This window comes from Neomonachus schauinslandi, chromosome 5, assembly GCF_002201575.2.
Source record: "Neomonachus schauinslandi chromosome 5, ASM220157v2, whole genome shotgun sequence".
Taxonomy (NCBI): domain Eukaryota; kingdom Metazoa; phylum Chordata; class Mammalia; order Carnivora; family Phocidae; genus Neomonachus; species Neomonachus schauinslandi.
The window spans coordinates 160,384,530-160,395,139 of NC_058407.1; the positions used below are offsets into that span (position 1 = coordinate 160,384,530).

Consider the following 10,610-nt stretch of genomic DNA (forward strand, 5'->3'; position numbering starts at 1 on the left):
AGCCTGGGCGGGGTGGGGCCTGGGTGTGGGGTGGGGGAGTTGCCCTGGTTGGGACTTGACACTCTTTTTATTCAGCAGAGGGCTAGGTGGCAGTGTGGGGCTGTTCTCCGTGGGGAGCAGGGCCACCCCTGGGGCCGCTTTGGGGCAGCCATGACAGTGCTGGGAGATGTCAATGGGGACAAGCTGACAGACGTGGCCATCGGGTCTCCAGGAGAGCAGGAGAACAAGGGTGCTGTCTACCTATTTCATGGAACCTCAGGACCGGGCATCAGTCTGTCTCACAGCCAGGTGAGGTCGGGTCACTGTCCCCGTCATGACAGTAACCTCTTTGTTGATCTGTCCCTTTCTCATTCAACATCCCCACAGCTGCCAGATCAGTTCTCCCAGTACTACTTTTCAGAACCTTCAAAAGTAATAACACACTTCATAGAAATTCTTACCACAACTATAGGAGGTGCATGGGGCATCACCATCCCCACTTTACAGATGAGGAGATTAAGGCTCAGAGGTGGTAAATGGCCAGCTGGAAGTGTTGGGATGTAGGCATTCCTTTCTTCTGAATCTCAGTCAGTCTTGGTAGGGAGACCAATAGTCCTGGTTTGTTCAGATCTGTTGTCCTGGTTTTAGTACCGAAAATAAGAAGAACCTTGCTCTTAGTTTAATGTTTTGCTCTTGCTCTCTTGAAATTCTTAATTTTTGAACAAGGTGTTCTGCACTTTTTTGGGGGGGGGGTACTGGATCCTGCAAATTATGTAGCCCATCTTGATGGTTGGTCACTTGAAATCTTGGTCACTACAACTGGTTTCCTCTCTAAAATGCCTCCCTGTTACCTGCTAGATGGAGTCCACTGTTGGGAGGGACTCCCACAGTCTGGTTCTTTCCCATCACTGACAGCTGAGGCCATCTGGTCTTCTGCCCTTGGGTCTCTGGCTTTTTTCCAGCTTCACATTTTTCTTAAGTCTTTTTTCTCTCTGTCCCTCCATAGCTCCTGCCAAATCCCTCATGCCAGAGGTTCAATCCTATCAACACACTGAAATCACCTGTGTTTTAAAAAAACACAGATACTTAGGCCCTGCTAGTAAGGGTTCCAATTTAATTGGTCTGGGGTTGGTGTCCCAGGTATCAGTAGAGTTTTCCAGCATTTTATTTAGAAAATTTTCAAATTTACAGCAAAGTTGAAGGAATTGTACAACGAACACCCATATATTTACAACCTAGAATCTATAATGAACATTTGACTACATTTATGTTATCACAGATCCATCCTTTTATTCATCCTATTTCTATCCATCCATGAGTCCATCTTGTTTTTAATGCATTTCAAAGTTACAATACCCTTAACTACTTAAGCAGTTAACTAGAATTCACTAGTTAGAATATTTAGTTGGATTTTCTAGTTAGATATATCTAGTTACAATATCACTAACTAGAATTCAATATTTGCTTACTGTTGTTTTTAAGATAACATTTACAGACAGGAAATGCACAAATCCTTTGCCATCCAATGATTTTGACAAATGCATACACCTGTGTAACCCACATTCCTATCAAGATATAGAACATAATTACCACTCCAGAAAGTTCCCTCCTGCTCCTATCCAGTCAATTTCTGACCCCGCTCTATTCCAGAGGAAACTGTTCTGATTATTTTCCACCATAGATTAGTTTTGCCCATTCTAGAACTTCATATAAATGGAATAGTATACCATGTAGGCTCCAGTATTTTATTTATTTATTAAATTTATTTATTTAACATTTTGTATCTTTATTATTTTATTATTTTTTTCTTCAAATTTTTATTTAAATTCTAGTTAGTTAACATACAGTGCAATATTGGTTTCAGGAGTAGAATTCAGTGATTCATCACTTACATACAACACCCACTCCAGTATTTTAAAGACACTTGTTAGTTGCTGCCAGGGCTAAGAACCACTGTCTTACTTCTCTCTGCATCATAGAGCCTCTTTCCACCATTGTGTGAATATTATAATTAGGCCTTTTTTCACTGACACCTGTTGCTTCTCTGTGTAAATGGGGTGTGAAGGCTCTGGTTTTACTTTATTTTATAACAAAAACTTGACATACTTGTATAAATTTATCAATCTAAAGTAAGCAGTGAAAGCCCTAGTTCCCTCCCCTTATTTGCATCATAACTCATCCTGCAAAGGAAAACAAGGGTAAGGGGAGTGTGCTTTTTATGTACACACACACACACACACCCCAGACCCAGGAATCAAAAACAAATGCAAAAAAGACCATTCTATCATTTTCTACTGTTCTACTATCCTATCCTGTTCCGTTGTTCGTATTTTTTCTTGCTTTTTCTCTATGATTAGGGATGAGGGTGGTCAGTGTTTGGATAAGTAAGCATATTGTGGATCTCCCAACATTATACCTAATTACAAAACAGAACTTCCTCCCAACAGAATACCATACATTTTTCTCAAAAAACTTTGAGGTATAATGTACATTCAATAAACACACAAATCTTAAGTGATGAATTTTCACATATCTGTGAAGCTGAGTAAGCACCATCTAGATTAAGGCTTAGCACATTCCCAGCATCTCATGCTTCCTCATCCTTCCTTTTAGTTGACAGTCACTTTTTAAAAAATTGTGATAAAATATACATGACATAAAATTCACCATCTTAACCATTTTTAGGTGTGCAATTCAGTGGCATTAAGTGCATGACAAAATCACTTTTAAAATTTCTTTTTAATTTATTTGGCTGTTATTCTCACAGTGTTATTCTTTTTTTTAAATTTAAATTCAATTAGCCAACATATAGTACATCATTAGTTTCAGATGTAGTGTTCAGTAATTCATCAGTTGCATATAACACCCAGTGCTCATCACATCATGTGCCCTCCTTAATGTTACAGTATTATTCTTGCACATAAAGAGTTAAAATTATTATTATTTTTTAAAGATTTTATTTATCTATTTGACAGAGACACAGCGAGAGAGGGAACACAAGCAGGGGGAGTGGGAGAGGGAGAAGCAGGCTTCCTGAGGAGCAGAGAGCCCTATGTGGGGCTCGATCCCAGAACCTGGGATCATGACCTGAGCCGAAGGCAGATGCTCAACCGACTGAGTCACTCAGGTGCCCCAAGAGTTAAAATTATTCTTAAAGTATCATTATGAAAATAACAATCACCACACTCACACTGTGACTTCCTCTTCATTTTCTCTTGAAACTTTCTTGCAGCTCTTTCAATCATTCTCCATAATTCCCAATGACATGATTATTTTGTTGCTTTTTCATTATTGTTTTAGCATTGACTCCCCATTATGGGGGACTGAGTTCTCTTTCAGAGAGCTTGCCACCTAGGAACTTTTGCCCTCTTGCTCCACTCCTTATATTATATGAGAATTCTGGTAAGATCAATATTCAGTGTTTGCATTATCTTGACCATGTAAATGAGATTCAGCTGAGTCAAATAGCATGCTATGTCACTTCTTTCCTGTAAAACTTTGTTTTTCCTGGAAAACCTAGGTAATTGATGGAAACTTTGGATGTCATCTCAAGGCTGTGGTCTAAAGCTGCATAGTTGCCCTAATTCCTTGAGAAGTTGTAGGAGATGAGACTTGAGTGGAGCCCAGACAATATGTCCTTGGGTCACTCTGGGCAACTGAGTTACCCACTTCCATATTCTTTCCCACACCCTTTCTCTCCCCTTTTCTACTCTCAGCGGATTCAAGCCTCCCAGGTCTCCCCTGGGCTCCAGTATTTTGGTCAGTCACTAAGTGGGGGCCAGGACCTCACAATGGATGGACTGGTGGACCTGGCTATAGGGGCCCAAGGCCATGTGCTGCTGCTCAGGTGAGAACTTCTTTTAGAGCACACCAAATATCTTCCCTTTAAGGAATGGCTTTCTTGCCTGAAGGCCCTTAATAGCCCTCTGGTGTCCCTACAGATCCCAGCCTGTGCTGAGACTTGAGGTGACCATGGAGTTCACACCCAAGGAAGTGGCAAGGAATGTGTTTGAGTGTCATGAAAAGGTGGAGAGAGGTCAGACTGCTGGAGAGGTCAGAGTTTGCCTCCATGTCCGCAAGAACACACGGGACCGACTAAGAGAAGGTGAGGCTGGGTAGGTAAGCCTGAAAGGGTTAAATGACTAGAGGCATTGATGGGTGGCCCACTTCAGTCTTCTCAGCCTTCTGGCAGTTCAGAGCAAACTTCCAGACAGGCTCTGACAGTCTTTTCCAAGCTTGGCTGGAGTGCAGTCACTTTCCTGGCTGGGTGGAGAGGCCCCCACCAAAAAGTGAGTATGTGGCACTCCCTTACTCTCTCAGTTCTCCAGAGCAGCAATGGCCCCACACCTATGAACCAACCAGGATTTGTTTTTAAGCTCAAGAGATAACTCATTTAAAGGGGCAGTTGAATTGATGAAGCTAAACACAGATTCATAAAACATTCAGACATGCATTTTATCACAACTAACTTGACTTCCTCCTTATCTCTATTCTGAAAAAATAACATTGTGCTTGGTGTGAGGAATAGTAATGGTGGTACTAGAGAGAAAAGGGGAGGAAATAAAATTAGGTTTCTAGCAGTAATCTTACTGGGCTGAGGAGACAGCAATCAGTTTGGGGCAGCCAGTGTGGAGAGTAGAGACATCAAGATTCTCTGCCAAATCAAAGCAGGATAAATATAAAGGAAACCATACCATAGTATATTATACCAATGTATAAAACATTATACATTGTACCATACCAAAGCATAAACTGCTGAAGACCAATGTTAAAAAAGTTAAGAGCAGCCAGGAAAATATAATTTTCTAGTATGTGACAGAATAGCTACCATTTATTGAGCACTTGCTATGTGGCAGGCACTGTGCTAAATGCTTTATGGATACTATTTCATTTAATTTTCACCACTGGGAAGGTACAATTACTATTCTCAATTTAAAAATAAGGAATGGAGACTCAAAGAGGTCATATAACATGTCCAAAGTCATATGGCTGGAGAGCAATAGAGCTGGGCCTCAAACTCATGCTTGTTTGACTCCAAAGCTGGGCTCCTCACCACCATGCTGCCCTGTCTCCTCAGGAGAGATCCAGAGCAATGTTACATATGACCTGGCTCTGGACCCACGTCTCCCACATCCCCGAGTTGTCTTTGATGAGACAAAGAACAGCACACGCAGACAGACAAGGATCTTGAAACTGAATCGAGAATGTGAAACCCTAAAGCTACTGTTAGTGGTGAGCAAGGGTTGGCCACACTTCTGGGTCCTCCAAGCATGGTGTGGGCTTGGGAAGCTGAGGAGGGCACACCCTTAAACCCCTACTATCTCTCAGTATTGTGTAGAGGACTCAGTGACCCCCATCATCCTGCACTTCAACTTCTCTCTGGTGGGGGAGCCCATGCCCTTATTCAAGAACCTCCAGCCAGTGCTGGCTGTGGATGCTCAGAGACACTTCGCAGCTTTGGTGAGTCCTCAAGTTGGGGTCCTGCAGGGGCATGGAAGGGACCAGAGGCCAAGATCACTGAAGCACATTTTATTTCATTTCACATAATTTTATTTCAATATTTTATTTTATTGTTTCATTTCACATCATTTCATTCTTTCCTTTCCTTTCATCATATATATATATATATTTTTGTAGTTTCCCTTCGAGCAGAATTGTGGCAGTGACGGCATTTGCCATGATGACCTCAGCATCACCTTCACTTTTATGGGGTGAGTTTCTTTTCCTCATGCTACCTGCAAATCTGCACTACAACCTGGTGCTCTGTTCTTCCCCTGGCCCCTGAGGGAGCCTGGCACAGAGCAGCTGCTTCAGGGTGTTTGTGTGGCTGCCCCATCCACTGTCTTCTTTCTCCAAGTGTCTGTGCCTCCTTCCCACCAGGGCAGACTTGCCACATGGAAGCCCTCAGCATCTCATGGCCTGGCTTGTTCTTCCCACAGCCTGGACACCCTGGTAGTGGGTGGTCCCCGAGACCTCAATGTGACACTGACTGTGAGAAACCAGGGCGAGGACTCCTACAGGACTCAGGTCACTGTCTTCTACCCACCTGGCTTGTCCTATCGGAGGGTGTCAGTGGCCCAGGTAGCCAAATTCTTCTCAGGCTCTGTCTGACTTTGCTTTCCCTGTCCCTGCAGGGGGTGCTTGACATCACTACCTTTGTCTCCCTTGCCTTCCAGAAGCAGCTCTCATGGCAACGTTGGCGCCTGACTTGTGAGGCTGATGACTCCATCAATGGGCCTGAGCGCTTGAAGAATAGCAGCTGCAGCATAAACCACCCCATCTTCCCAAACTCCTCAGAGGTCAGGCTGCTGTCCTCCTTTTTTCTCTTTTGTTTTCTTCTGAATTCTTCTCTCTCTCTCTCTCTTTTTTTAAGGTAGAGGCTCCTTTTTTTTTTTTGAAAAATAGTTTTATTGAGATATAATTCATATGCCAAAGAATTCACCCATTTCAGGTACACAATTCAATGGCTTTTAGTATGTTCACAGAGTTACACATTCATCACCATGATCAATTTTAGAATATTTTATTACCTCAAGAAAAGACCATGCTCTCTTAAGCCATCAGCTCCAGTCCTCTCATTTCTTCAAGCTCTAGGCAACCAGTAATCTATTTTCTGTGTCTAGATTCACCTATTCTGGATATTTCATAGAAATGGGATTATACAGTATGTGGTCATGTTTTCCAGGATCATCCATGGTTGCAGCATGTATCAATACTTCATTTCTTTTTACTGCTGAAAGTAGTCTGTTATATGGATGCACCCCATTTTATTTATCCATTCTCTAGTTGATAGACATTTGAGTTGTTTCTTCTATTCTTTTGACTGTCTCTCTTTTCTTTTCTTTTCTTTTTTTTAAAGATTTTTATTTATTTGACAGAGACACAGCGAGAGAGGGAACACAAGCAGGGGGAGTGGGCGAGGGAGAAGCAGGCTCTCTGCAGAGTGGGGAGCCCAATGCGGGGCTCCATCCCAGGACCCTGGGATCATGACCTGAGCCGAAGGCAGACGCTTAATGACTGAGCCACCCAGGTGCCCCGACTGTCTCTCTTTTCTTTAACTCCAGGTCACTTTTAATATCACATTTGGTGTGGAATCTGATGCTTCCTTTGGAGACAGACTACTCCTCAAGGCCAATGTGACGAGGTGTGCTATGCCCAGCTTCCCCGCTTTGAGGTTCCAAACCCTGGCCCAGTGTGGACCACTGCCCTCTCCCCACTGGTTCTCCCTTCAGCTCACTTATTTATTTATTCATTCATTCAATAAATACTGACTGAGCATCCACCATATGCCAGGCATTGTACCCAATGCTGCTGGTGGGATGGCAATGGACAAGACATCTGTGGTTCCTGCCCTTACAGAGATTATAATTTAGTGGAAAAGATATACAAGAAAGCTCTCTGTTTCCCTTCAGTGAGAACAACACAACAAGGACCAACAAAACTGAATTCCAGCTGGAGCTGCCTGTGAAATACACAGCCTTCATGGTAGTCACCAGGTGCTGGCTTCTAGGGCTTTAGCTCTGCCTTTACCAATGGGCGGCCCATTGTGTATTTGTGTGTGTGTGTGTGTCTAGCATATGTGTGCATGGGTGTGTATTTGTGCATGTATGCACGTGTGTGTGTGTGCATGACCCAAGCTAGCACATCCTGTGTGTCTGACACACATGGCCCCCTACACACCATCCCACTGTCACCCTCTCAGGTCAGCATTACCCATGTGTCTATTTATTCCCTAACACACTTAGCCCAAGACCCCTCCCAGGACACCTCTGAAGTCCTGACACCTCCTGTACTTTCTTCTTTCTCCCATCAGCCATGAGGTCTCCACCAAATATCTCAACTTCATAGCTGCGGAGAAGACCAGCCACACTATAGAGCATAAGTATGAGGTGGGTAGCTGAGAAGGAGACCAAAGAGGGAAATCAATGTGATGGGAATGCAATAATGGGAAATAATGATGGGAGACATGCATCAGATGCCTTCTATGTGCTGGGCTCTGCTCCAAGCTCACTCTCACCCTGTACACACACAAGCACACACACACACAAGTGCACACACACAGACAATTAACTCATTTTATCATTACAATGACTCTTTGAAGGAGGGACTATCATTATTTCCAGTTCACAGATGGAACAACTGAGGATCAGAGAAGTTAACAGAACATGGCCATGGTCTCAGCACTAGTAGTGGAAGAGCCACTACTTAGTACCAGTCTGGCTCTGGAATGTGTGTTTAACACCTACACTCTTCTGCCTCCCAGAAAGCATCAAGAGGCAGGCTGCTAGGGTCTTTGAGCCTTATTTAGTTGTATTGGGCTGTCAGGAGAGGGGAGCCTGATTCTAGTTGCTGGTGGGAGCAGAAAGGCCAGAGCTCTGATATCTACCACCCTCCTCCCACTGTGCAGTTCAACAACTTGGGGCAGAGGAGCCTCCCCATCAGTGTGGTCTTCTGGGTGCCTATCAAGCTGAACCAACTGACTGTGTGGGACAACCCCCAGGTCACCTTTTCCAAGGTAAGTCTAGCTGGCCTTGAGGAGTGACCCAGTTCCTACGACCACAGCCCTGGTCTTTCCTAAAATCTCTGTTTCCTCTGTTAGATTTTGGAGCCATTTTGACCCTTTCCTGGACCTTGGCCATTTCATTCTCCTTGAGGGTGGACCCATGGGCCCTCAATTCCCTCCCTTCTCACAGTGTTTCTCTTTCCTTAGAACCTCTCCAGCACATGCCACACCAAGGAGAGGGACCCTCCTCTCTCTGACTTCCTGGTGGAGCTTAAGAAGACTCCGGTTGTGGTGAGAATAAACCTAACCCAGCTTTAGGACCTGTGCATACTCAGCACTGTTCCCTTGTTGGTGCTGAGTACCATCTGTCAACTGAGTGGGCTGGGTGCATGGACGTTTTCTGTATCCAGCTTAGTCATTTCTCCCCTCTGCTCCCTCCCCCAGAACTGCTCCATTGCTCTCTGCCAGAGAATCCAGTGTGACATCCTGTCCTTTGGCATCCAGGAAAAAGTCAATATCACTCTCCAAGGCAAACTTTCGTTTGACTGGTATATCAAAGTATGTGAGGGCCAAGGCTCAGCTGGGCACAGACATGATACTTCAGGGGCCCACGTGTCCAGCTTCCATCCTCTCTCTCCCATAGACTTCAACAAACTACCTTCAGGTTGTGAGCACGGCAGAGGTCTTATTTGATAATTCGAAGTTTGCCCTGCTTCCAGGACAGGAGGCATTTCTGAGGGCCCAGGTATCTGTCTCTGACCCAGAGGGACTATTGGAGGGAGGAAGGGAGGCTGGGCTTGTGGAGATCTCTAGGGAAAGAGATAGAAAGAGACAAAGGAGGAGGAGAGGAAGGAGGAGTGAGGGCAGAGGGAGGGGTTAGTCATTGGGTTCAGGGAGTTCACAAGGTCTGACTGGGGAACCCCCAGAAATCTGAAGTTCATCATCTCCCCTGATGTACCCTCCCTCCCCCTGCCACAGACAGAAACCAAAGTGGAGCCAAATGAAGTGCACAATCCTGTACCACTTATAGTGGGCAGCTCAGTGGGGGGGGCTGGTGCTTCTGGCCCTCATCACCGCTGGACTGTACAAGGTATCCCCTTTTCCTGTCTGCTCCCCTCTCCATTACTGCTTCTTACCCAGCAGCTCATTACTGGCTTTGACTCCCACCAAGTCACAGAGTCTGTTTCTTCAGCTATAAAATGAGAGTAGCAATACCATTTTTGTGACGGTAATCAGGTATTAACCCAATATATGTAATGCACTTAGAATGGCCCCTGGTATAGAATGACCACTATATAGGTATTAATTCTTCTTCTCCTTCTTCTGTGTTTTATTTATTTTCTCTCTTTCCTGTCTCTAACATCAATGCCATCTCTTTCCCTGCCCCATGTTCCCCAGGTCTCTTTACACTCTGCCACATTATTCTTTGTGCCTCCTGGTCCTTCTGTCTCCCCTCCTGGTCTGCATGGCCTTCACCAATTCCCTGGCTTTGGTAGTCCTTACTACTTTGTCTCTGCCTCCACAGCTCGGCTTCTTCAAACGGCAGTACAAGGACATGATGAGTGAAGCTGGTCCCGATGCTGCCCAGACCCAGTAACAGCTCCTTCCCCATTGAGTGGCCTCTCCTGCAGCAATTAGGACATTGGTTAGACCAACATGCAGGTCCCCAGGCTGTTGGACAGATTCATCTATTAGGAGAGTGGGGTGGTAGCATCTTATTCAGGAAAGAACAGCTTGGACTTCCATTCATGTTTGTGTATGTTTGTATAAGTGTGTGTGCAAGCATGTGCATGAGTTGTGTGCATGACTCAGATGTCTCTTGGATGGGGTTGAGTGCCTTCAGTACAACTTCTCAGGCAGAAGGGAAGTGCTTGGGCTTCCTCATGTGTGGGTTAAGGTGCCATTGGACCTTCCTCCGGACAGAGGTGACGGCAGCTTTTGTGGGTGAACATAAAGGGAATGCAACAGATTCTGCTCCTGCTGAGGGAAGAGAGACTTCCTTTCATGGGTGAGGACACAGACCTGCAGGAGCCTGTGCAGCTGGATGGAGACCACATTGGAAGAACCATGGTGGAGCCAGGATCTGGTCAGCCACCAGGAGCCTGTCCACCCATTCCATACTTGAGCT

At 44.9% G+C, this 10,610-nt stretch overlaps 1 protein-coding gene across 1 annotated transcript in view; it reads left to right on the forward strand.

Moving 5' to 3' along the window:
- The window catches only part of ITGAM (integrin subunit alpha M), a 37,061-nt gene extending 26,970 nt beyond the window's left edge, over positions 1 to 10,091 (forward strand). The window contains exons 11-27 of the mRNA XM_044915116.1: positions 79 to 288; positions 3,696 to 3,826; positions 3,921 to 4,084; positions 5,057 to 5,211; positions 5,308 to 5,439; positions 5,617 to 5,690; positions 5,919 to 6,060; positions 6,156 to 6,278; positions 7,044 to 7,123; positions 7,392 to 7,475; positions 7,793 to 7,868; positions 8,387 to 8,494; positions 8,690 to 8,773; positions 8,927 to 9,040; positions 9,126 to 9,227; positions 9,461 to 9,572; positions 10,008 to 10,091. Of these exons, the coding sequence (XP_044771051.1) occupies positions 79 to 288; positions 3,696 to 3,826; positions 3,921 to 4,084; positions 5,057 to 5,211; positions 5,308 to 5,439; positions 5,617 to 5,690; positions 5,919 to 6,060; positions 6,156 to 6,278; positions 7,044 to 7,123; positions 7,392 to 7,475; positions 7,793 to 7,868; positions 8,387 to 8,494; positions 8,690 to 8,773; positions 8,927 to 9,040; positions 9,126 to 9,227; positions 9,461 to 9,572; positions 10,008 to 10,048 (1,932 nt within the window). The 3' untranslated portion in view covers positions 10,049 to 10,091. The remainder of the gene's footprint in view (positions 1 to 78; positions 289 to 3,695; positions 3,827 to 3,920; positions 4,085 to 5,056; positions 5,212 to 5,307; positions 5,440 to 5,616; positions 5,691 to 5,918; positions 6,061 to 6,155; positions 6,279 to 7,043; positions 7,124 to 7,391; positions 7,476 to 7,792; positions 7,869 to 8,386; positions 8,495 to 8,689; positions 8,774 to 8,926; positions 9,041 to 9,125; positions 9,228 to 9,460; positions 9,573 to 10,007) is intronic.
- The last annotated feature ends 519 nt before the right edge of the window (positions 10,092 to 10,610 follow it).